Genomic DNA, 27763 nt, shown 5'->3' with positions numbered 1-27763 from the left:
TAATTGACAGTAGTGTGCACTAGAGGGAGGGAGACTGGATTTACAGGGGGGAGGTGGGGGCAAGTGCTGTTACTTACACATGAATTATTTTGGTTTGTGTTCTGTAATCGCAAATGTTGCCAAAGCAAAAATTTGTAGGTAGGATCATGAAGGACTGCAGAAGGACATAGTGAAACAGATTGTAGTGTGCAAGTCTGAAAGATGATTTTTGACTGTGACATCTAGAAAATCATATTTTCTGCAGTGCCAGTCAATGCTTTGACATATCATTTAGCTAAAGAGGAAACTTTGAGACTTCAAAACTTGCCACTTGGAGCTGTTTGTGATGTCGGTATGAAAACGTAATTTCACATATCGGGAAAAATTAATATAATTAATTTCTTCAACTCAACCTTCTCTCTAATCTCAGCAGGATGCTGCCAAAGTAATTGCAAATTTCAGGCAAGGAATGTAACCCATCAGGCAACTTGGATGCTTAGTTGTCTTAGTGAACAAAGTGACATATCTAAACCATGTTTGTCAGCTATCTGCTGAATAGAATTGGATTCACAGCATATTGTTTTCTGAAACTGTCCCAAATACACTATGAATTTTTCCTCATGGCTATCCTGCCAATGGACATATCCCAATCTAAATAAGGATTACATTCATCCATGATTAATATAGTGCAGGCCCAAATTATCTCCTGACTTATTTTCTGTCCCACAATGTGGCTATTGGTTGGATGCCTATAGACCACTCCTACCTGTGTTGTCTTGCCTTTTTGTTTCTTACCTCCAATCATATGGATTCTATGTTTTCCAATCCGAGATCATTTCTTGCTGTATAGGTTATTCCATCCCCTACCAACAATGTTCCTGCTTGTCCTTTTGAAAATGAGCATTCCCTCAAATATTTACTTCCCAGCTTTGATTTCCTTGTGACATGTCTCTGTTTCAGAACATACCAATTAATCTGTATTTGTGCTGCTAACTTTGTTCTGAATGCTACACGTGTTCAAGAGCCATTAGTGCCTTTTTACCATTTAGCTTTCTCCCTTTGGTCCAATTTACTGTTATTTTTCTATGTTTATACACTGGTGCCCTTTTCTGTCTCACTCAGGTTTTGTTATTCAAATAGCTGTCAGGGGGCGGTATGATGGCTCAGTGGTTAGCACTGCTGCCTCACAGCACCAGGGACCTGAGTTTGATTCCATCCTCTGGTGACTATCTGTGTAGAATTTGCACATCCTCCCTATGACTATATAGGTTTCCTCTGAGTGCTCCAGTTTCCTCCCACAGTCCAAAGGTGTGCAGGTTAGGTAGGTTGGCCATGCTAAATTGCCTATAGTGACCAATGATGTGTAGGCTAGGTGGGTTAGCCATGAGGAATGCAGGATTATAGGGTAGGGGACTGGGTGTGGTGGGATGCTCTTTGCAGGTTCGGTGTGGACTCGATAGGTTGAATGGCCTGCTTCCACACCATAGGGATTCTATGATTCTTTGTAATGCTGGCATTTCCTCTTGCTTTGTATTCCTAAATTCCTCCTCATCCAAACCCTCTGTCCCCATGTGGTCAACCAGGATCTTGAATAAAGAGTGTGAATTTTTTCTAACTTGAAAAGCTGACTGAAAATCTAAGTATATTATGTTCATTGACTCCCCTTTTTTTTCAATTTTGTTAGTAACATCCTCAAAGATTTCCAACAGGTTTGCCAAACAGGATTTCCCATTCACGAAACAAGCTGTGGCTAAATGAAATCATTATTATTCAAGTGTCCATTTGTCACACTAGTTTAATTTCAGTGGTGGGGAAGCTTCTGGAAACAATTATTCAGGATAGCAAAAGTAATCGCTTGGAAAAAGGTGCATTGCTTAGGAAGATCAACATAGTTTTCTAAAGGGGGAATAGTGTTTAACTAACTTCAAGTTCTGTAACAGACTTATGAAGAAGGTTATAGGTTGTGGAATTTTAAAAAAGACATTCGCATCAAGGATAGACAACCAGCTGAGTGATAGAAGACAGTGTATATTGGTCACTGGATACTCTTTAAGCCGTTTTGTCATGGAGTTCCCCAGGGGTCAGTGTTGGGTCCCTTCCTTTACCTGATATCTGTTAATAATCTTGATGCTGGTATGCGGTTTCAAAATTTCAAGAGGGAAGGAGGCTGAGAGGAGATCTGACAGAAGGTTTTGAAATCGTGCGATGACTGGATAGAGTAAATAAGAAGGAGCTGTTCCCACTTGTAAAGGCAAGAACCTGAAAGCACAGATTTGAAATGATTTGGAAAAGAAACATGCAAGGTGAGAAAAATCTTTTCAGACAGTGAGTAATTAGAATAAGGAATCCACTGCCTGGAAGTTGAGGTATTTAAGAAGGTATCAGATGATTATTTGCATAGAAATATGTGCAAGGGTTATGGGGAGAAAGCAGGAGATTGAGGGTAAGTAATGATACTGATTTTAAGAGCTGGTGCAGACATGATGGGCCAAATGGCCCTTTTCTGTGCCATAAGGCTTGTGTATCTTGTAATTTTAATAGCATCAGAGAATTGTTACAATGCAGGAGGGTGTTTGGCATGGTTGTTTCAAATAAATGCTTGTATTACTGATGTAAGGCTAACCTGTGCAGTGCCCTGTTTTCCCCCTTTCTCCTTCCTTATAGAAGGGTGACATTTTCTATTTTCCAATTTGCAGGAACCATTCCAGAATCTATAGAGTTGTGGAGGATGATGACCAATGTGTCCACTATCTCCACAACAACCTTTCAAAACTCTGAAGTATGAAGTGTAAGGTACCAGGCAATAATCACCTTTCAGTCGCATTAATTTCTTCGACACAAACTTTTTGCTAATCTTTTTTTTAATTTTTTCGGTTTAGTTCCTGCCTCTCTAATTGTGGGAGATTTTTTTGTAATCTTCCTCCGTGAAGAGAGGCACAAGTAATTATTTCGCTTCTCTGCGATTTCTCTTCTCACCATCTCTGTTTGTAATGCACCCATCTTTTTCCTGGCCAAAGGTTTCAATTTACATATCACAGGAAGGTTTTACAATCTATTTTACACCTAAGCTAGATAGACAGTGTTAGTTAATAATATAAAGGTTGTGTTTTTATATAAGAAGGCAACAATGGAAATGAAATTTCCATGAGCTATTTCTTTACCTTGTGGTTGGGGCATTGTAAGTTTGTTTATTTGAGGTAGGTGTTTGTTTATTAAAAGGATGCAACTTAATATAACTTAGCAATTTTTGTTTATTGAGAAAAGGATTAGCTTTGAGGGAAATTTTTAAAGATAACACCATAAAAAATAAGAGCAGGAATCTGGAGAAGAATCATTGGCCTTGAAACAGTAACTCTGTTTCTGTTACCACAGATGATGCCAGACATGTTGAGTTTCTCGAGCATTTCTGTTTCTTAATTCAGAAAGGACACATTGGTTAGAGATCAGAAACATTTTTTTTCACAGATCGGGTTATGGCAAAGTGAATCATCATACCTGCATGAATGACCTGGGTTAGTATACTTAATGCTCTGTAATCTGCGTTGATGTTAGATTGATTCTGTCTTATCTCTTGGAAACTACTGCCTATATTCTGAATCCAGTTACGAGCAGTTTAAATATATATAAATGTAGGAACAGTGACTTGATTCAGTTCATCAAACTGATTTCTTCAAACAGGCCATGCATAGGTTGTAACAATGCAAGCTATCAAACTTAGGAGGTGTTAAGAATTCTGTAGCTCAAAAGCCAGCATCTCTTAGCTCACTGGAAAGCAAACCTCTGTATCCCTGTTTGCTGTACTGTTTTTTGTGTTTGCTGTTAATGACTGTTCAATGTCACAGGTGACTGCAATCATCAATATGACATAACTGACGCAAAAGATGAGAATGCAACCTATTTGTAGGACTGTGCTTAAAATTTAAACATCTGTAATAAAGAAGTAGTATAAATCCTCTAGGGTGTGTATGTTTAATAAAATTAAGCTCAGAACGATGCTTTCGAGAATGTTTCTGTTTTTAGTCAACAGTGGTATGGTGTGACAGCAGATCTGTAATTTAAAATGCTTTTAGATTATTTCTCTCAATAACTCTTGATTTTTTTTTCTTAGTATAAGGATGCTTTTCTGAAGGCTAACCCTGGATACAAGTGGTGTCCAACAACCAACAAACCATTGAAGAGTTCGTCACCAACTGTTACGACAAGAAAGAAGCTCTGGACGTTTCCAACAGAGCCCACAAAGGAGTTTCCCATCACCAAAAGGGTGGTAAAGGCTGAGGAAATGCCACAAATCAACTTTGCAATGGCAGGTACTAAATCCCATTGATGATTTACAAAGGACCATCATTATTTTACCATCTTAGCAACAAGGAATCTTTGTTCAGAGAAAACAATCCCTTTCAAAGTGAGTGGTTTTGTTTGTCTAGTCCTTGGTTTCTATCCCCATCTTCACCATGTCCTACTCCTTGGGACCTAATGGGTAACCTGCTCCCAGCTATCTTTTCAATGGGACTTTGTAAGTAGCAATTATCTGTTCTCACTTCATTTCACTTTTTATTCACTCTATTCTGTGCCATGGATGAATTTATTTGTAGTCTATCTAATGTTTTTAAAAATGGAAAATGGCGCACATTATATGAGAGGTGAATGTCTGAAGGATGATTTTCTGTTAGCAGTATTCCCTCGCCCAAACTCCCCCTCGGAAGTGCCCTATTGGGAGTCTGGAATGGTTTGCCTGTAACAGGTATTATGCGCTTTCAAAACATGACTCAGAATTTCTAGGTCTATTGCAATCTCCCCTCGGCACTCAACCTTGAGAAAGCCACTAGGCTGCCCACTGCAACATAGACACAAATTTGGCAGCTGCAGCTCACTGACTTTATAGAAAATAGGGCCCAAAGCTGAGTTCACAGTGATCCTTTCGTCAACATATATAGGGACACATTCCAGGTTTGCAGCTCACTTCGCTAGTTTATTACTTCAGACATCACACCGTATTACAAATGCATAAATATTTTAGACTAGTACATAATTTTCTGTATAGTTCCTGACTGTTAACTTCAGTCAACATTGAGTGTGATTTTACTTAAATCCTGAATTCTTTAATAACTTAAAGAATTCAAATCATAGCTGTAATGGCCTCAAGTATTTATTGCAAACATTTATCGAGTTAACACATGGTTACCATAAAGGTATATGCAACTACATTTTATGAAACCTGAGATAAGTTCAGTATTTCATTAACGGTCGGTCAAGCTGCTTTTTAATTTTTACCTTTTCTTTTCCCAAAACAAACCTTTTGGAGTTGCTGAGCCAACAAAATTGAATTGGTGGTGAAACTAAATGCTTATTTTGTACCTGTTCTCAATGAGGAAGTTGAAAGAAATCTCCCTGAATTAGCATCATGGAGGTTTACAGCATGGAAACAGGCCCTTCTGCCCAACTCATCCATGTCGCCGAGTTTTCACAATTAATCCAGTACCATTTATTGCAAAGTTTGTGCAAGAATGTTTCCCATTCCATAGTGCTAATGTTCGAAGGTACACTCTGAGGCATACATTTCGCAATTTGCTTTGTGCCAATTACAAGGATCGTATTTAAAAAGCCATTCGAAATTACATAACTGTTTAATTGAGCTACCACAGTGTTAATCAAGTTTTGTTATACTCATTTTCACTTTTAGCTGAGTCTACTTTTTAAAAATTTATTTTGATTCACTTATAAATGCCTCTAAAATGCTGCTGTTATAAACCTCATGGGCTCTTTGGGATGTTTAAGCATTTTTCTTTTCTGAAATATCTGCCAAAAATGTTCCTTTGTGTTAACTTGTATATTGACTACGAGTGTAGATTACCATTCCTCATTTCAGTCTAACACAAGCCAATGTTTGAAGAAATATTTTATTTTTTTCAAATAATTCTGATAAAAAGCAGAACACGTACAACTCATATCTATAGGTAAGAAGACAAGTGTATTATTTTCAATTTTTGACAATAATAACTTGAACGTCAAATGGGTAATTGGAAGCTATGTCAGCTTCGTCACAGCAAGCTCCAATATTACAACTTCTTCAGTGCAAATATCTTGAGCCTATAATTAATAAGAGTTCAATAAGATGAACTACTAACAAGAAATAATTCTGTCAGAGATCGGAGTCACTCAGGAAAATGATGAGTTGAAAGAAAGTAGTACTAGTAAGAAGGTTGTACTGCAGAAATTAGTTGGGCTGGAAGTTAATAAGTGCCAAGAGTATTTAAAGAGGCAGCTGTAGAGATAGTTGATGCATTGGTGATTATTTTTTCAAAATTCTATAGATTTTGGAATAATCCCTATGTGTTAGACATAAGCAAATGTCACCTCACCATTCAAGAGGTGAGTGAGAAAATGAGGAACCAAAAACAATGTTCCTTGTGAGTTGCATGGCTCTGAGACACTAGTTGATGTGCTGAGGCGCTGGACTCTGCTTCTGGAAACCGCTGTTGTACACGGGTGTCAGAAGTCCATGCCGTGGAAAAAACAATTGAAGGAAACATTGACTACTCACCTGTTAGCCTGACCTCACTGGTAATTAAAATGCTAAAATCTATGATTAAAAAAATGTAATAGACATTTGGATAATAATAATGTGATTGGACATAGATTTGTGAATGGGAAATTGTGTTTGAGAAAGGTATTGGAGTTTTTTGACTATGTTACTCAAAGCTGATAAAATGAATTCAGTGGATGTGATATACCTGAATTTTCATTATGCCTTTGATAAGGTCCCTACAGGAGGTTCATTAGAGGTGATGTGCTGGTGTGGATTAAGGATTGGCTAAAAGACAATGGGAAATAGAGATAAAGTGGCTGTTCATATGTTGATAGACAGTGATTAGTGACATAATACAAGGATCAGTATTTGGGTTTCAGCTGTTCACAATAGATATCAATGATTGATGTGGAGATCAATTGTCAAATTTTTAACTTTGTGGATGATACAAAGTTAAGTGGGAAAGTATGTTTTGAAGAAGATATATCTGGTTGACATGGACGGGTTGGACTGAAGGGTCTGTTTCCATGCTGTGCATCTCTATGACTCGATGTAAAGTGGCTTCTGGTGAATTTGGATAAGCTTAGTGAGTGAGCAAGGGCATATGGAACATGATGTGGAAAAATAGGGTTATCAACTTTAATAGGAGGAACAGATATATCAAGTATTTATTAAATGGTGAGAAGTTATAAACTGTAGCTGTATAAAGGGACTTGGATATCCTTGTCAATAGGATACTGAAGACTAACATGCAGGTACAGCAAGTTAATAGCAAGGTTAGTGGCATGTTAGCCTTTATCACAAGAAGAATAGAGTACATGAGAAGTGATATTGTGCTTCGATTGTGCAGGAGCTTGGTTAGATAGCATCTGGAGTACTGTGTGCACTTTTGGTCTCCTGACCTTAAGAAGAATGTTGTTGCCATAGAAGGAATGCAACAGAGGTTCACTGGACTATTTGTTTTTTTTTTAAGATTAGATTACTTACAGCGTGGAAACAGGTCCTTTGGCCCAACAAGTCCACACCGACCCGCCGAAGTCCCCTACATTTTTGGACTGTGGGAGGAAACCGGAGCACCCAGAGGAAACCCACGCAGGCACGGAGAAAATGTGCCAACTCCACACAGTCAGTCGCCTGAGGCGGGAATTGAACCTGGGTCTCTGGCGCTGTGAGGCAGCAGTGCTAACCACTGTGCCGCCCATAGGATAGCAGGGCAGATTAGGTGAACTAGACCTGTCTTGTCCGTAGTTTTAAAGATTAGAAGGTGATCGTATTGAAACCTACAAGTTCTTAAAGGGCTCGGCAGGATTAGACGCAGGTTAGATGTTTCCCCTGGTTGTGGAGTTTAAAACCAGAGCACACAACTTAAAAATAAGGGGAATGCCATTTTCGAATAAGATGAGTGGAACTTGTTTTGTCTTTTTGTTTTGGAGGATTGTAAGTCTGTGGAATTCTCTACCGCAGACAGCTGTGGAAGCTCAGTCTTCAAATAAATTTAAGTAGAGATTTGATAGATTACTGATTACCACAGGGTTACGGGGATAGAGTAAGCAAAAAATATTGACGTTTTCAATCAGCTAAAATCGCATTAAATAGTGGAACAGGCTCAATGGCTTGAATGGCTGATTCCACCATTCCTAATCAGAAGAATGTGCTTTCTCAATATTAATCCAGTTCAATGATATGTACAAAACTTTGGAACTGATATCCAATGAACAAAGAACAGGAAGTTTTGGTGTTTTATTTATTCATACTCATTAGGTCAAACCCTGGAATCTCTTCCTTAAGGGCACTGTAGGACAGCAGCAATTAGGAAGGTGGCTTACCACCACTTCACAAGGACAATCTGGGGTTAAATGCTGAACTAGTCATTGAGGTTTTTGCCTTTGAAAAGAATAAAAGATTGGAATCCACATCTTGCCCGTTAGTTACTGTCTTAAGCACTGACTACTTCGTAATCATGTGACAGAAAGTAGAATTTCCCAAAACATGGGAGTACATTTTCACAAGGTGACCTGCTTATTTTCATTAAGTGTTCTATTATTTATGACTTTCAGGTAATGATGGATGTAAAACATCAGCCATAGCACAGTCTGTATTCAAAAGCTGATCCTGGTGGGCATATCTGACATGATCTAATCTTGATTTCACCTGAAGTGTTCACATAACAATTTTCTAACACAAGTAATGAGATTACGATAATGAGCGAGAACTTTGAGCTCAGATTTCTAATTTCCTATTCACTGACACCCACAGTTTTCCCGGAGAAGCTCATTCAGCTGGACATAGGCCAAGGATGTAACTTGTGGTCTGTCTTCTCTTTGCCCAGCATGGTTGCTGTATTTCTTTATATGAGCGATTTGCTTCAGAGTGTTTCATGATACACTTAGATCATCAAAGCATTGTTTAGAGATACAAGGTCATATTAAAATGGAATTACTTAAGGAAAGATTAACAGGTGTATATATCTCTTTACTAATAGATCCCACACAAATGGGAGGACTCAGCATGCTGCTGTTAGCAGGAGAACATGCCTTGACAGCAAAGGAGGTAACTTGATATGATTGACTTTGACATCATTGTACACACAACCTAGTTTCCAAACTTGAAATGTACTGATAATGTTATGTGTTACTGCACTTAATCAATGCAGCAGCAATGCATGCTTATGCTGTTAGTTTGACACTTATTCTAAAATTTAAAAATACTGTAAGAGCAACTAAAGTGGCTCATGAATCTGAATAGTAAAGGGAAATCTTGAATTACGGTGGGGCAGTTGTTTTATAAATGAATTCACATTAAACAAACTATGTTCTTAGTAATAAACTAGTTGCTCTCAAACATTTTTTGCAGATCTAATCCTAGCTCATAACAATCCTGTCTCCACTCTATTCAGTATATGCACTATGTTTCTCTGCTATTAAAATTATGCATCATTTATTTTTGCTTGCCTAGAATAGGGCATGACAAAATTCCATTAGTGGAAGATGCTGCATTGTCTTTTTAAGGCACTCCAGTTTCACATGCTCTTTTTCCATTGCATGCAACCTCAAAAACATGCCCTGTCCTGGAGTTTTTTCTTCTCCTAAGGACAACAGATCTGTCAACACCAAAAAGATTTGCCATTTTTGAATGTTTGCTGGAATTTAAACTCAAGTACTCTATCAAGCTTAGAGCTGTGTTTTCAGTAAACTGAAAAATACAAGAAATTCAATTTGTCAGCAGGTGCCTAGGGGTTTATGGTCAAACACAAATTGTGCTGAACTCCTAGATGTGGTCTTCATTGATTAATACTTTAGAAAAGATTATTATATTTCTTACACAGAAGATGGCTTTTCAGTAGCTAACAACCTTCATTAGTTCAAGCAGGATTGAGGATACCAATGTAAAATGACATTGTGAATCCGATGGTGTTAACAACTTTGTTGTGCTATCACTATTTATGCAAGCTGTCCAGCTAAAACCTTTGTAGTCAGTCTCCTAGTCACTCTTTACTATCTTAAGGGTCAAGAGTATTCAGTTATCTTGAATGGTGGGCATTTACACCTTCAAAATGATTTTAAATTTTAGTGTAATAAACAACATTTCATGCTTCAGGCATTTCCTGGTTGATAGAAAATATTACTATGACAAAGGCAATTTAAGTGCACTCCATCTCTCTTTAGTCCCACAGTTCTACTGCCTATGACATAACTTGATATGTTTTACCACCATGGTCAATTCTGTCTGTTAGGTTTAGGATAAAAAGATCCATCAACCAAGTTTCTTTAATAAATTATAATTATTGTGAACAGATGATTTATTTGGCAAAGCTGAAAAGCTGATTAAAACATAATTCATAAGTACAAATATCAACCTTCTAAAGTATCACAAAGTATTTGCAAACCTGTTCACAGCAGGAAAGGGAAAAAAATTTATGTCTGTCTCTGCTGTAATTAACTTTTGGCCAATGATGGTTAGTTAATGAAGGCAAAAAGTATGAAGTGTGAAATGTTAAGCTAACTACTGGTCTGACATTCTGGCATGTGTTACATCATAGAATCCCTACAGTGGGGATACAGGCCATTCGACCCATTGAGTCCACATCAACCCTCCAACGAGCTTCCATCCAGACCCACCCCTTCCCTGAAACCCTGCATTTCCTATGCCTAGTCTACCTACCCTGCACATGCCTGGATGCTGATGGGCAATTTAGCATGACCACTCCACCTAACCTGCATATCTTTGGACAGTCGGAGAAAACTGGAGCACCTGGAAGAAACTCATGCAATCGGGAGAATGTGCAAACTCCACACAGATGGTCGTTTGAGGGTAGACTCAAACCTGCGTCCCTGGCACTGTGAACCAACAGTGGTAACCACTGATTTTTTTTTTGAGCCACCTTATCGCCCTTGTGTATAGCTGGATGTCACCAAGCAAAAACAGTTGTCTTTGGGATCTTTGCAAATGCAGCTTCCTTAGGAAACACAATGTCTTGGGTTCTTTTGGATGCTTTTCAATTAAATAATCAGATTTCACACAGGATTCAAAACAAGAATTTTGTTGTTCACCAACAATTTCAAACAATACCTGAAATGGACATTGAAACCTGACAGATATAAACTCCAATTGTTACCACAGAACGCGTGGCTATCTAGAAATGTGTTGTTACATAATGTTCTAATATCCTTTCATTGATCTCTTTTGGAAAAAAACAACACTCCAGGTATCCACAATCTTCGAAACTCTAATCCAGTAAAATGATAGTGCTGTGAAGGCTTCAGAGTTAATGTAGGAATACTGCTACGCATTACAAATTCTCCTTGTGGGATTGCAATAGCACCAGCAAAATAATAGGTGGCACTTAATAAGGATTTTGCCTGCCCTTAATAAGGTTTTGTAATTGAGCTCCCACTTCGCCAATCCTGATGATTTTGTTCAAAATGTAACTTTTATTTCCTGACACAGTTCTTTCCTTTCTCTTCTGAGAGATGTAATCATTGTAGTGAAGACTATAATAGTTCAGCCAAAACTTGTGTTTTTCTTCACACAGATTTCCTCCAATACAACACAGTCAGGGATCCCTGACTCAACCAAGCAGTGTGGGAATTCAGCATTGTTTCAATTAGCAGAGGTATGCTTTCTGACTCTTGAACAATGTTTAAAGAAATATGTTTGTGTTAGTCCCAGAAATAGCTCAGTATTTTACTGGAATGATTGTGTGAATTTATAGTGTTGTTAAACAAAGTAAGTTGCCCTGTCAGTGTGTAAAGCTCTCTCATTTGAAGTTTGTAGGTCATATGATTCAAGAGTCAGTACACTTGTGCATCCTCATGAGAGGAACGAAACAATCTTGGTTGTGCAAACACAGATTAAAAATAATATCTAAAATGTTTTAGAATTCTTTTTTTGCTGTTGGTAGAATGCTGGATTGATATTCAGTTTAGTGACTTGACTGCGAAAGTCAAGTAAACCTTTGCGTTTTGAACATTCAATTTTTATTTCCTTGTCATTTTGGACTTAGATTGTGGGTGTTGGCAATGCATACACTAAAAACAAAGGGACATCAAATTTCATCACTCATAGGTGACAATACATAGTTTCCATTTGATTCAGCTGTGATCATAAGTGCTGAAAGGAAACAGTTGAACTTAGCCATCATTCAATATAAAATCATTTTGTGGGATGATGGTTCCTGCTCCTTCCCCAATTCAGTTGTTAAGTAAATACTTCCTGTGATGCTGATTCTGTTTGTATATTAATCTTTTTAAACTGGAAAGTGAACTTAGTTCCGGTTCCTCCAAGTTCATAAAAAATGTCATTTGACACTTATCCTTGCATTATTTTGAACAAGGATTTGTTGGATCCAACAATGGTATTATGTTGCATTGTTGTTACCATGATGTTAATTAGAATTAGTGGCAGCCACATTGCAGTTTAACTGGTTGCATGTGATATTGACAACATTCCAAGGTTAACATCACCAGAAATTGGAGATTAATTAACTGGATACTATTTTCAATGAGCTGACATAAAATCCTAGAAAACAGAAGGCCGTGCATTTATAAAGTCCCTTTCATGACCACCAACTGTTTCAAAGCATTTACAGTCAAAGAAGTGCAGAACAGCCTCAATTATTTGAATGAGATGGGTGGAGAATATTTTGTTTGGATAACTGAGAGTTCGAATAGTGGATTGTTCAGATAATGAATCACATTTTTACAGGACCTTGAGATCTTGTTTGGGAATCCAAAATTTGGATAATTGATGTTTGGATAATCAAGGTTGTTCTGTACTACTTTTCTCATTGTAATACAGGTCAAGCACAGCAAGTTCACAATAAATAATCACCAGTCTGTTTTTGTGACATTGATTGAGAATAGATATTGGCCAAGATATTAGGGATACCTCCCTGATCATCTTCAACGGAGTACCACCTGAGATGACAGGTGGTATCATTTATGGTCTCATTGATGGATGGCACTCCCAATAGTGCTGTGCTTTCTCAGTAACACATTGGAACATCAATCATGACTTTTGTATTGACATTCAAGACTGGAACTTGAACTCACTCAGATATGTGATGATACCAACAGACTGTCATTTGGCACATGGAGTCATTCATTTTTTAATGTATTTATTAGTTATAAACAATAAGGGTAGTGATGTGGTGGGGGAGATGGTCGGGAGTCTCTTAGACTTGATGAGATGATTGGAGTTGCACAATCATGTGAGGAAATCTCCAATAATAGACCCAACCTGAGTTGACAGCCATCTTTGCATGATGTCCTCCATTATTTTAACTGACAATATAATCTTCTGTAGGTTGCTTAATTGTAACATCTGGTTTTTGCTTCAGATGTGTTCGGACCGGTTGGTAACTGAAGGAGTCAAAACTGAGCCCACCATGTGTACCTCAGAGGATAGCCATACACCTGAGATGCCCACCATAAATCCTGGATTGACTGCAAAGGATAATGGTATTAAGCCACAGGACTGGATTACTAATGACAAATCGTTGTCCTTGTTAACTGACACTTCTGTGACAAGTCTTAATAAAAGTGAAAAAATTAAAAAGAAGAAGAAGAAAAAAGTTAAACTTGAAACTACCAAAGCTGAAAAACAGACATTTAAAAAAAGCGGGAAGAAACGGAAATCATCAGAGTCTGACATGGAAAGCTTAATGTACACGATTGATGCTGTTGCTAAGGGGGACTGGGGCACTGAAAAACCTTCAGGAAGCCCAATGAAAAGTGCACGATGCTCAGCAAAGTCAACGGAAAATCTGTTACACTCTGTCTCCAGCCCACCAAAGAAAAAAATGAAACCAAAAGCAATCAAATTACCTGCTGAAAAGATTTCAGAACTCAACAAACACTCAAAGGTTTCTGATCTTGAGAAAGTTACCAGCAGCCCAATCAAAACTGAAACTTTTTCTGTCACTGAGCAACTACTTTCCCATAATGCACTAGGTGAAGTGAAAGCTGAGAACAAGGAGATCAGTAAAAAGACAGAAGCATCTGGGTCCAGAAAATCTGAGCGATCATGTAAAGGTGCTCTATATAAGACTTTGGTGTCAGAAGGAATGCTGACATCTTTACGGGCCAATGTCGACAGAGGTAAGTGACGGGGTTCTAAATCAAATTCTGCTTGTATGTGCTCATACACAAGATAATGAATGAAGGACGTGATAAGTTTGCAATTCATTCTTGGTCTCTGCTGGAGAGGCAGAAAGAGAAATGAGTTACTTCTCCACAGTGAGCAACCAAGTTTAGAGGACGAGTACTAACATACGCTTTTTTATGAAGAAGATGGGCACAGAGGCTTCCCAATTTATGATCCTTTGATTTACAAACACTTATGGAAGCGATTTCATACAAGGATGTAATTTTGAAGATCTGATGTACAAACATTTTCTGTACTTACTGTTGTATGTTATCTTGCATTGTGTTCTGACTTGTGTGTTAAATACAAATTTGCAAACAGACTCAGGGGCCAGACCCATTCACAGGGGGACAGCTTGTGTATGACTAGAATTGGTTGCTTCATCAAAGTTTTACTTAAGGTATGGTGCTTGCCATCTTACTGAATGTAAGAGGTGAATGTATATAATGAGATGAAGCATTGATTATTGCGAAACTACTTTATCAAAGTTATAAAAGCTGTCCTATGTGATGATGAGAAAGGTAAACACCCTCTGTTCAACCGTGCCAGCCTGTTTGCAACCTTTGACACGGTTGACCACACCATCCACCTGTAGTACCTCTCTACACTGCACTGTGAGTGGCACTGCTTGCACCTCATTCCATTCTTATCAATCTCACTGTTGTCAGAGAATTACTCGTCATCGCTGACCTTCCAGGTCCCCGCACTGTTACTTCCATTGTCTATCCTTGACGCGTCCTATTTCTCATCTGCAAAGTATCCCTCTGCGGCATCATTTGAAGGCACAGCATTAGTTTTCTCCGACAGCTAGTTCTACCTCCTCATCACATCTCTTGTCTCCTCGAGTTGCTAAATTATCAGGTTCCTGATAAATATCCAGTATTGATTGAGCAGAGATTTCCTGTAATTAAGTATTAGGAAGACTATTTTCGGTCCCTGCTCAAAATCCTGCTTCCACCTACCAATTCCATTCCAATCTCTTCCATCAACATCTCGAATTGAGAGGAGGGCCCATCCTATGCTGGTTTGTTTTCAAATATTGACTGGGATTGACTTGCCATTTCTGGTATATATTAAGTCACTTGCTTCCATTCCATGGAATTCCTGTGAAGCCATAAAATGTGGCAGCGGAATAAAGCCATTCAGCCCATCAAGTTGTTCCATTCTTCAATGAGATCATGACTGATCTGATAATCCTCAGCTCTACTGTCCTGTCTTTTCTCACATCCCATGATTCCCTTACTGATTAAACATGTCTGCCTCAGGCCTTTTTATGTACTTAATGATATAGCTTCATCAGCCTTCTACTGTTAAGAAAAGTTCCACAGATTCACTATCCTCTAGAAGAAAAAATGTTTCTCCTCATCTCTGTCCTAAATGGGTGACCCCTAACTCTGAGCTAATGCCCTCTGTTCCTGGATCTTCCCACGGAGGAAGAATCTCCCAATATCTATTCTGCCAATCTTCCTGAGAATCTAATCTGTCTCAATGATCATAGATAGTAGAATCCCTGCAGTTTGGCAGCAGGCCATTCAGCCTATCGAGTCCACATCAACCCTCCAAACAGCATGCCACACAGGGCCACTGTCTACCCTATTCCTGTAACCTTGCATTTCCCATGACTAATCCACCTAGCCTGCACATCCCTGAACACTATGGGCAATTTAGCATGACCAATCCACCTAACCTGCATATCCTTTGGATTGTAGAAGGAAACCAGAGCACTCTGAGGAAGCCCACACAGACAATGGGAGAATATGCAAATGCAACACAAACAGTTGACCGAGGGTGAAATCGAACCTGGGTCCCTGGCACTGAGGGGCAGCAGTGCTTACCACTGAGTGTCTCATTTGTCTCAAACTGCAGTGAGTGCAGGTCCATACATGTGCAATGTGTTGTACTGATTTTCAGCTCTAACCTCTACCAAGGTCTCCTGTTACTACCTTTGTTTCTCACTGAAATTTAGCTGTTTTAAAAAACGGAGCTGTTCTCCTGTGTTTCATAATTACTGTGGACCATGATGTTGCAGCTTCCAGAAGCTACGTGGACTGAATTTTGAAACCAGTCTAAAAAACACCTTTTTAATAGTGTTTGATGAGGTGATATTCTGGTATCCAGGTTATGTAAGTTTTCATTGGTTGATGGTTATCCCTGAAGGTTAGTTAAAGTGACTGCATGACTTGTTTAGGGAGAAATTGCTGTGTTGCTATACCCAGTATTAGAATGACCAATAGAGGGCAGCATTACAAATGTTTTCATCATCATACCTATGTTTGAGAAATGTTAAAGGGTTTTCTGGATAATTACCACAAACTCTATTCTCCATCTACCATTTACATCACTCTGGCAACTCTTTGATTTTTTGCAACTTTGGTGTTATATGTGAAGCAGAGGTGCGCTTGTGAACACCCATGATTGCTTGTTTCCACATTACTGGATTCCACTCCAACTCGTGCATTTTCTGCTGCAACCCTTATTTGTGACTTTTTTACAGTCACTTGACTTAACTATTCCAGCAGAACTCTGACTCCCTTCACATTCTGTTCTTTTTATCATCCAAATGTCTATTGCCTGTGTTCTACCTCACATCATCCTTCTGCTCACTGATCTACATTGACAGCCTTCAAGAAATGTCTCAGTTTAAAATTTCTAATCTTTGTTCTCAGTATCTCACCCCTCCCTGTCTCTGAAATCTCCTCCAGCCCCTACAACAATCCAAGATATCTCTATTCTTTCATATTTAATATCCCTTGCTTCATCTTTGGCACTTGCTTCAATCATTTGACTTCCTAACCTCTGGAATTGCCTTCCTAACCCTGTTCACCCCTAACCTTTTTTTTCTCTCATTTACAACAATCGTTTGAAACTACTTCTGTGATTTTATAGACAGTCGGAATACATGGGTCAGTTTTGATTTGGCAGGCTATAGCTACAGGAGCTTTGCTTGGCTATGATTTGTATATCATATCACTGACTGACAGGAGGATTCTGACTGTGATGAATCCAAGAGAAAGTAAACAGAGGAGGATCTCAGGAGGCTGCTTTATAGTAGTCTTGTAAAGAGCTGTCAAAAAGCGTGTTAAGTAAGTGGACAGGAATGTGGCAGATGGCATACAATGTGAAGGAACGTGCAGTTAGCCACTTTGGTTGGACAGCTAGAAAATGGAGTCCTCCTGAAATGTTTAGAAACTAGAAACTAAGAAGTATGGATATTCACTGGTTCCTGTATGTCTTCATACACGGACAGTTAACATAGAAACATAGAAAATAGGTGCAGGGGTAGGATATTCAGCCCTTTTGAGCCTGCACCACCATTCAATATGATCATGGCTGATCATCTAATTTAAATATCCCGTTCCTGCTTTCTCTCCATATCTCTTGATCCCTTTAGCCACAAGGGTCATGTCCAGCTCCCCTTTGTATATATCTAGCAAACTGGCCTCAACAGCTTTCTATGGGAGAGAATTCCACAGGTTCACAATTCTGAGTGAAGAAATTCTTCCTCATCTCAATCCTGAATGGCTCACTCCTTATTCTTACACTGTGACCTCTAGTTCTACACCTCCCCAACATCGGGAACATTCTTCCCACATCTAGCATGTTCAGTCCCAACAGGATTGTGTATGTTGCTATGAGGTTCCCCCTCATTGTTCTAGATTCCAGTTTATATAAGCCTAGTTGATCCAGTCTGTCTTCATATGTCAATCCTGCCATCCCAGGAATCGGTCTGGTCAATCAGCTGGACTTCCTCAATAGCAAGAATGTCCTTCCTCAGTAGGAGACGAAACCTGCACACAATATTCAAGGTGTGGCCTCACCAAGTCCCTGTAAAAGTGCATCACGACATCCCTACTCCGATACTCAAATCCTCTCTCTATGAAGGCCAGCACACATTAGCTTTCCTCATTGCCTGCTGCACCTGCATGCCAACCTTCAGTGACTGTTCCACCATGACATCCAGGTCTCTATGCACCTCACCTTTTCATAAACTGCCACCATTCAGATTATAATCTGTCTTTCTGTTTTTGTGACCAAATTGGAGAACCTCACATTTATCCACACTATATTGCATTTGCTAAGTATCAGCCAGTCCATCCAAGTCACCTTGCAACCTCTTATCATCATCCTCACAGCATACATTGTCACCGAGCTTCTTGTCATCTACAACTTTAGAGATCTGGGATTTAATTTCTTCATCCAAATCGTTAATGTACATTGTGAACAATTGGGGTCCCAGCGCTGAACCCGGCAGTTACCCCAGTTGTGTCTTGACTCTAATCTCCAGTGTCTGCAGTACCTACTTTTGCCTAATTGATTTTAACTTTACTGCAAATCCTCTTCCAAGGATGCCTACCTTGAAGAAGTTCTCCTCTTCTCTCTACATGGATCTCAGTGAGTCTGTCTCGCTCTCGCTCTCTCTCTCGCGCGCTCGCTCTCTCGCTCTCAACTACCTTCTCCCCAGCACCCCCCCCACTTTATCTCTCCACCCCAAAGCACCCAGCCTCATTCCTGATGAAGGGCTTTTGCCCGAAACATCGATTTGTTGTCACTGCCTGCCACTCTGAAAAGGATCCATATATTCCAACTCTGCTTCCTGCCTGTCAACTAGTTTTCTATCCATGTCAGTACATTACCTCCAATACCACGAGCTTTAATTTTCCTCACTAATCTCTTGTGTGGAACCTTGTCAAAAGCCTTTTGGAAAGTCTGGATCTCAACATCTACAGGTTCACCGTTGTCCATTCTGCTGGACACATCCTCAAACAATTCCAAAAGATTTGTCAAGCATGATTTCCCTTTACTGAATCCACACTGACTTGGACTGATTCTATCACCGCTTTCCAAATGCTCAGTTATTACATCCTTAATAATTGAATCCAGCATTTTCCCCACCACCGATGTCAGGCTACTGCCTTATAATTGCCTGTTCTCTCTCTCTCTTTTTCTCTCTCTCTCTCTTTTTAAAGAGTGGGGTTTCATTAGCTACCCTCCAGTCCATTGGAACTCTTCCTGGGTCTAGAGAATGCTGGAAAATTATCACCTAATGCATTTGCTATTTCTCGGGCTGTTTCCTTAAGTGGGATGAAGAGCATCAGGCCCATTTCTGAATGGAAGAGATTGAATGATAGTTTGACTTGACAATAGCAAGGGGGAGTGGTAGCAAAAATGACTGTCTATTTGAGCATGATTGTTGTCCCCACCCAAAGACCGTGCAGTTTAACCCTTTAATATGACATTGATGTCCAAAGAGGTATTCCCATTTAACCTTTTAATATTACATTTGTCCCCTAGCATTTCCTGAAGGTTATTTGTGTCCTCCATAGTGAAGACAGATCCAAAGTATTTGTTCACCTGGTCTGTCATCTCTTTGTTACCCATTATGAATTCACCTGATTCTAACTGCAAGGGACCTACACTTGTCTTCACTGGTATTTTCTCTTCACATATCTGCAGAAGCTTTTACAGTCAGTTTTCATGTTTTCTGAAAGTTTACTTTCATATTCTATTTTCCCCTTCCGAATTAAACCCGTTGTCCTCCTCTGCTGAATTTTAAATTTCTCCTGGTCCTCCGGTTTGCTGCTTTTTCTGGCCAAATTATATGCCTCCCCTTTTGGCTTTAACACTCTCCCTGATTTACCTTGTTAGCTGTAGTTAAGCCACCTTCACGGTTTTACTCTTAGACCAAGGATGTACAATTGTTGAAGTTAATCCATGTGTTCTTGAAATGTCTGACATTGCCTATCCACCATCAGTCCTTAACTATCCTGGGCTAGTTTATCCTAGCCAATGCATGTCCTGTACCATCAAAAGTTAACTTTCTTTAAGTTCAGGACCCTAGACTCAGATTTAACTGTATCATTCTCCATCTTAATGAAAAATTCTACCATATAATGGTCATTCTTCCCCAAAAGGTCTCTCACTACAATGTTGCTAATTAATCCTGTCACATTTCACAATACCCAGTCTAGGATAGCTTGTTCTCTCGGTGAGAAAACCATTCCTCATCTATCGCATTGCTACTAGTTTGGTTAGTCCAATCAATATGTAGATTTAAGTCATGCATAATAACTGCTATACCCTTACTGCATGCATCTCTAATTATCCTGTTTGATCCTTTTTGGTGTTCTATACACAACTCCCACTAATGTCTTTTTCCCTTTTGGTGTTTTGCAGCTCCACCCATACAGATTCCACATCATCCAGGCGAATGTCCTTCCTCACTATCTTCCTTAATCAGCAATGCTACCCCACCTCCCTTTCCTCTCCATCTATCTTTTCTGAACATTGAATAACCCTGGACATTGAGTTCCCATCCTTGGGTCACCATGGAGCCAGGTCTCTGTGATCCCAATTACATCATATCAGGCATGCAGGCAATTAAGAAAGTACATTTTAGCTTATATTACAAAGGGATTGGAATATAAGGATACATAAAGGCTTTCTTTAATTGTGTAGGACCTTAATGAGACTGCAACTGTAGTATTGTGTACAACTTTAGTCATCTTATCTAAGATATACCTGCCTCAGAAGCAGTGCAACAGTGCTTCACCTGAATGATTCCCAGGATGAGGGGATTATCCTGTGATAAGATATTAAATAGACTGAATCTAAATTCCATAGAGTTTAGAAGACTGAGAAGTTCATCCCAGAAACTGGGAGGATGTTTTCCTTGGCTGGGAGGTTAAAAACGAGAAGTCACAGTCTGAGAATACATTGGCAACTTAGGACAGATGTGAGGAGATCTTTATTGGGATAATTTATTTAGGTTATATATTGGTATATTTTTCTGTACTTAGATATGGGAATGATGTGGTACAGGGAAGTTGAAGTAGTAGATCAACAATGTTTGAACAGCAAAGCAACCTCAACTCTGCTCCTGCTTCTTACATTCTTATCATCTTACCTGTTTATATCTCTTTGTGGATGACTATAATTATTTTTGTTACAGTCCTCTGACACACCTTGGCACATTTTACTGTGTTAAAGGAACTATGGAAATACAAAATAATACTGTTGTTTAAAGATGTAACATAATATAGTGGAATTTCAGTGATTTAATGAGATGAATATGACCACAAGTGGCAAAGAACCAAGAATTTCTAAATTGCTGTACATTGTTTATTAGCCAGTTATTCCTCAGCAAAAGCTGTTATAGGCACAGTTCATCCCTGTTTACTCAGCCAGTCTGTGCTTCCTTGTAGTCAGCTGCATGACCAATCATAAATCAACACATCACCAACTCAGTAATGTCAAGGACATGCTTGATTAGTCCATTGTCCATTGTGTAAAAATGTATTCCCTCCACCATGGCTTCTCCCCCAGTGCTATAAGATGAATTCCAGCAACTCACCATGGCTCCTTTGACAGCATCTACCCAAATCAAAACTCTCTAATGAAGAGTTACTGGACTCAAAACGCTAACTCTGCTTTCTTCCCACAGGTGCTGCCAGACCTGCTGAATTTCTTCAGCAATTTCTGTTTTTGTTTCAACTTCAAAGCCTCTATCAGCAACACGAAAAGGACAGCACCACATGCAAATATCAGCACCTTTCATTTCTCTTCCAAGTTGCGCACAAAACCAACTTAGTCATTGTGATGAACAACACAGAAACAGACCCTTTAGTCCAACTCGTCCATGCCGACCAGATATTCTAAATTGATCTAGTCCCATTTGCCAACATTTGGCCGATCTCCTCCTAAACCCTTTGTGTCCATGTACCCATCCAGATGCCTTTTAAGTCTTGTAATTGTACCACCCTCCACCACTTCCTCTGGCAGCTCATTCCTCTGCATGAAAAAGTTGCCCCTTTGGTCCCTTCTAAATCTTTCCCCTCTCACCTTGAACCTAAACCCTCTAGTTTTGTGTACCCTTACCTGGGAAAAAGACTTCGCTATTCACCCTATAAATGCCTGTCATAATTTCACAAACCTCTATAACGTCATTTGCGAATATATTGTTACTCAATGGATCAAAATCCTGGAAACCCTTCCCTAATAGCACTGTGGGGGTACCTTTACCATACAAACTGCAACCATTTATGATGACTCATCATTCAGACTATCTCAAGTGCAGTTACGGTTGGGTGATACTAGCCTTGACTGATTGGCATATTCCCATCCCGTGAGTAAGTAAATTTTTAAAGAGGGATCGTAAGAGCCACCTAGGATATTTCCCAGGTAACATTTGTCCCCAAATTGCAGAGGTAGGATCTAAAATCTAAATGTTCCCCTCCAATAATACTTACTGTAGTCTGACATTTGTGGAACTGACACTATTGATCCTGTCCCTCTTCAAACATGCAGAGCACCCTATGTAGATTTTAACTGTCAGCTTTGCTAAACTCAGGGATCCAGAAGCTACCAAAGAAGTCACTGGAGGTGAAGGTATACTGATTTTAATGCTCGCCTTTGTAGCTGGGAGAAAGGGACAAGATTCACAGAGTAGGAGCATTTTATCTCCCAGTTTCTGGTGTATATGGCTGATCTGGCAATTGGCAGTTGCTGTGTGTAACACGGTCAATTGTTGCAGCACTGATTGATTTTCCTAAATGGAGAACTGCAGATCTCACAGCATGGCTCATGAATCTGTGCAGTTCAAAAGTACAAGGCAGAAAATGTAGCTAATATTCTTCCTTTTATTGCACGGCTTAAGAGGTTTGCTAATGAAGTCTCAAATAAACCGGAGTAATGGCAATTTAAACCTCCGTTTCATAACATTATTCAGTTACTTACAGTGTAAACCTTGGACAAGTTATCTTGAAAGGGCCTGAGCAAGATCAATGCTGGGAGTAAGAATTGGGTTCTGAAGGACTCTGATGGTTTGGTATGGTGGAATGTAGATGCAATTTGTTTTTTTTTATAACTGAATGATGTAGGAATGTGTTTGCGTTGCTTTTAGGTAAGAAAGCTTCAGGAAAAGGGGGTTCGTCTGACCATGAGGGATGTTGGAAGGAGGACGATTGGTCATTTTCAAATATTGGGACTAGTGGAACCAAGAAGTTGAAGAAGTTAAAACAGAAAGATGATTCTGCTCTCGGGTAAGTAATCAATTTCTTTCTCTGCCTTCCCTCCATTCATGTTAGAGATTTAACCTGCCAGCCTGTCTCCCATTCACTCAGTTTTAACTGATAGATTTGTGTGGCAAGTAGTATTTTGTGTCTGACTTGCAAGCTGTCATATTATAAAACAGAGTTAACACTGATATGTGATTATCAATGGACCTTGAAAATAAGGATGATATCTATGACACCACTTTGTGGTGCATGCTTTTACCTGTGACTGACAGCTTTATATTATGTGACATTGTAAGCATATGAATGAAATGTCTGCTGTTCAAGGGTATTTCTTTTACATCATCTTGCCATCAAGATCAATTTGAAAAGTGTTGCACTAGCTGTTTTTTTTTTCCTTTCATAACTGAGCAATGTTGATGTGGAAGTGCTGGTTTTGGACTGGGGGGTGGATAAAGTCAGAAGTCACACGACACCTGATGAAGGAGCAGTTCTCTGAAAGTTTGTGACTTAAAATAAACCTGCTGGATGTTAACCTGGTGTTGTGTGACTTCTGACTGAGTAAAGTTGAGCATTTATTTATTGATGAGAAAATTCTGCCTATGGTTTTATTATGTTTCTCACTCCTGCCAATAACCATTCCATTTCTAACTCTTACATTTTGTCTATTAGCACTGTTCTTTTAATACATATCCACTGGCATTGGTAAACCACAACTAGGTAAAAACAAGGGTTGCAGATGCTGGAAACCAGATTCGAGATTAGAGTGGTGCTAGAAAAGCACAGCAGGTCAGGCAGCATCTGAGGAGCAGGAAAATCCACAACTATAAGATGTGATTTTACAAAGAGAATCCTGTTGAAAGTTGACTTTTTCTTAATATAATTATAAAACTATGTTGACTTTGGTATTCCTCATAGGTTTATTTTCATAATCCCAATTTGTATTCCTTCCTATCTGCTTTCTTTACTGTCCATCATTTGCTGTTTTGCTTTTTGCATTTTTATACTTTTTTTCCTTTTGTTCTTTGTTGTCTCCTATCTTTTTAGTCACCCATGGCTGTTTTTATTAGCAATTGGACCTGTTTGGTTTTTCTTCCATAATACGATTATTGTTAGGTAGATGTTTATGTGCTGTTAACTAAATATGGCTTACAATTCCATACTGAATCTAGTATGGCATGCCTCTGACATGAACCAGTGACTATTATAGTCACTCTACTATTGATACAGGGGTTCGGTTAATGTCTACGTTTATGGAATCTACCACTTCACAGCTGTGACCAGGGGGGACCTATATACAACTCCTTCAACATTCTTAAATCTTTTTCAATTAACTCTGCCCATAAAGTTTCCACTGTCTCAATATCTGACACATCCTCACATTGTAGAAGCTCTAAATCCCTGCTGCTTCACTTCTAGAATGTACTTTACCTTTCCAATGACCCTGCACCCTGGTATGTTTAGTTCCCAGTCCTGCCTTAAAAATGACTTGTGTCATACACTCCAAGTTGAATTTGCAATTGTATTTCATTCAGTCTGTTTCTTATTTCTCCATGTTTTGTATGAAGGACACTTATTTGGGTTACACACCCTCATCTGTTCTTAAATTCTAGCCTTTAAGCATATCTGTCTTATTTCTCTTTCGTAGTTTAATTATGTTATATCTCGTACTTTTCCCTTTGCCTTTACTGCCTGGAGCACAGTTTCTGATTGTTTTCTGTTCCCTTTCAGGTTTTTTTTAAATCATTATTGCTACTACTTTACTTGCAATCTTCTGGCCTTCCGATTCATCCATTCACTAGTTCAAAGTTCTTTGATCACTCTTTAACCTTTATGGCAGGACACTGATCCCAGCCTCTCTTAGCGGGAACATATCCTAATAAAGCCGTTCCTTTATGTCTCATTTCTGGCATCATTGATATGGAATTGTGCTTTTCTGGCCACGTTCACCCCTCTAATTTGTTTGCACCAATTTGCACTCGAGAGAGAAAATGATCCAGATTATAATCCAGATCTTTAATTTAGCTCCTAGTTCCTGGTAGTGTCTAACCAGGATCTTGTGCCTACTTTTCTATCTGTGTTGATCCCAATATGGGTCACAATGATTGATTCCTTCCCTTTCCCTCCAATATCCTTTCAAATAGTTTTATACATCACTCACCCTGGCACCGGCAAACAGACTACAGAGGACTCTTGATCAGGCTTGCAAAAGATATTATCTGTCTCCATAATAATGAACCCTCGACATTGCACTTACTGTTTTCCTCTCCTTTATGAACAGTCTTCTGCTTTGACATGCCATATCTGCATTTTGGGTATACTTCTGAAAAACGTTATGCTTTTCTCACAGATAGCAATTACACTTGCTATAAATTCATTATTTTTCTCTCTTGGTTATCTTATTGTCTTACATTATACACTATCATCATTCCAAATCCTTTATGAACCCACATCTTTCCAAAAAGTTGGCCAAAGTGTGTTTTTTAATTCATTCCTGGTATTCATCGGCATCACGGACAGTTATTATCCAACCCTGGTTCGTGAGCTGTCACTTTGAGCTGCTTTAATCTTTAATAATGTCTGGAGCAAACATCCCAGACTGGGAGCAGTATCTGGATTTTCCACTCTGTACTCCAACTCTGTTACTCTCAGCCCCAAAGAACCAAATGGAAATACCCACTATATATGTGTTAAAATCTAACCTCTGCATCTACTAATTTTCATGTAATACTATCCAGGCACAGTCTGTTCTGCCATATCCTAATCCCGATTATTTATACATTTATTATTTATACAAATAAGTTTTTAAATACTTCACAGTGGCTCAATGGTTAGCACTGCTGCCTCACAGGACCAGAGACCCTGGTTCGATACCAGCCTCAAGCAACGGTCTGTGTGGAGTTTGCATGTTCTTGTCATGCCTGTGTGGGTTTGCTGCAGGTGCTCTGGTTTCCTCCTGCAATCCAAAGATGTGCATGTCAGATGAATTGTCCATGCTAAGTTAGTGATATGTAGGTTAGGTGCATTAATCATGGGTAAATGTAGAGTAATAGAGTAGGGGAACAGGTCTGGGTGGGATACCCTTCGGAGGGTTGGTGTGGACTTGTTGGGCCAAATGGCCTGTTTCCACAATGTCGGGATTCTATGAAACTTACACAAACTACTTCATCAGACGCAAAAAGTAGCAAACACTCCCTTCCTCCAACTGCACTGAATTCCTATTGCGCCAAACTTCCAACTTTTGCACACTATTTCCTGTGCACTGTTTTCTATAATCACTCTGTGCTGATCGTTCCCTCCCAAAAACAGTTTATCTTGTTTGATGTGGAGCTCTAGAAGAAATCCTGAAAATCTGTGGGTGATCAAGGCTATGAAAATAATGTAAAACCAAAAGAACTGCAGGTGTTGGAAATCAGACACAAAAACAAATTGCTGGAAAACTTCAGCGGGTCTGGCAGCACCTGTGGAGAGAAATCAGCAATAACATTTCGGGTCCAGTGACCCTTCTGCAGAACTCTGTTTTGGAGTTTTACCAGCAATTTCTGTTTTTGCGTGTGGCAGTAATGTACTTGAGAACTTTCTTGTCGTCTTTCTAGGTTGGGGAATCTAGAGCAGGAGTTTGCAAAGAAATTCAACAGCCTTCCGCAGTACAGTCCAGTAACCTTTGACCGCAAGAACACAACAGTGACAAGAAAAAAGAAAAAGAATAGGAGCGGATCCACTGAGCAACAAAAAAGTGATAAAGGTAGGACTGGAGAGTATAAAGTAGTCTAGATATATTTTAGTTTTGAATGTATAGAAGTGAATGTACCATCTATTCGAGGCTGAAACCCCTTTGATGTCAGGTTACTTGTTTACATAACATGTTTGGAATGTTCAGTGGGTCAGGCAACATCTGTGGGGGAAGAATCAGAATTGAGGTTGATACTAGCAAGTCACCAACTTGAATAATAAACTGGTTCTCTCTCTACCCACACAGCCTGACTTGCTGCGTATTTATAGCATATTTTATTTTTATTTCGGGTTTCTACCTTCCAGAACATTTATGCTTGTGCATATATATTCGAAAATTAGACATTTCACTTATTTTCTGGAAGCTGCTCCTTTTCAAAGAAAAAATACAACAACTGGTTTTTATTTTCTTCTCGCACTGTTCAACATGGAGATTCTCGATGTGTTCTACACTGATGTACTTGGATACAAATATTTGCCTACCCAAAGAAAGAGAGAGAAGCAGGGATGTTCAAAGATTTAGCCGAAAAGGCATGGTTTTAAATTTGGAAAGGATGTTGCAGGGATATTGATAGGGAATTTCAAGCACAGCTTTTACAAAACAGAAGATATGCTTGTTCACACTGGGACTTAACAGATGGGTGAGATATGGGAAAGGAGGAAAACAGCACAGTTGTGAGTGAAATATACAGGCTGCCCAGGAGAGAAATTGAATCCTTGTGTCAAAAATGGTGATAATGATAAAGACTTGGGGTTTCGGGGGCAGCAGTGGAGATGGGTGAACATGTGGAGGTCAAAGTAGACAATCTTTGTAATGGATAGATTATGTGGTCGGAAGATCAGCAAACAATGTGATTTGGATCCCAAACAA

The 27763-nt window shown here is 39.2% G+C and overlaps 1 protein-coding gene across 9 annotated transcripts in view; it reads left to right on the top strand.

The window, feature by feature from the left end:
* The window catches only part of bbx (BBX high mobility group box domain containing), a 207054-nt gene that overhangs the window by 155160 nt on the left and 24131 nt on the right, over positions 1-27763 (top strand). For all 9 annotated transcript variants that reach the window (XM_072585379.1, XM_072585381.1, XM_072585380.1 and 6 more), the window contains 6 exons: positions 4088-4286; positions 8988-9055; positions 11538-11618; positions 13344-14103; positions 23049-23187; positions 26757-26905. In XM_072585379.1, coding sequence (XP_072441480.1) covers positions 4088-4286; positions 8988-9055; positions 11538-11618; positions 13344-14103; positions 23049-23187; positions 26757-26905 — 1396 coding nt within the window. The remainder of the gene's footprint in view (positions 1-4087; positions 4287-8987; positions 9056-11537; positions 11619-13343; positions 14104-23048; positions 23188-26756; positions 26906-27763) is intronic.

The sequence above is a fragment of the Chiloscyllium punctatum genome, chromosome 15 (assembly GCF_047496795.1).
Source record: "Chiloscyllium punctatum isolate Juve2018m chromosome 15, sChiPun1.3, whole genome shotgun sequence".
NCBI lineage: Eukaryota > Metazoa > Chordata > Chondrichthyes > Orectolobiformes > Hemiscylliidae > Chiloscyllium > Chiloscyllium punctatum.
Note: the sequence above shows the minus strand (reverse complement) of the source record. Positions and strands in the feature narration are given on the sequence as shown.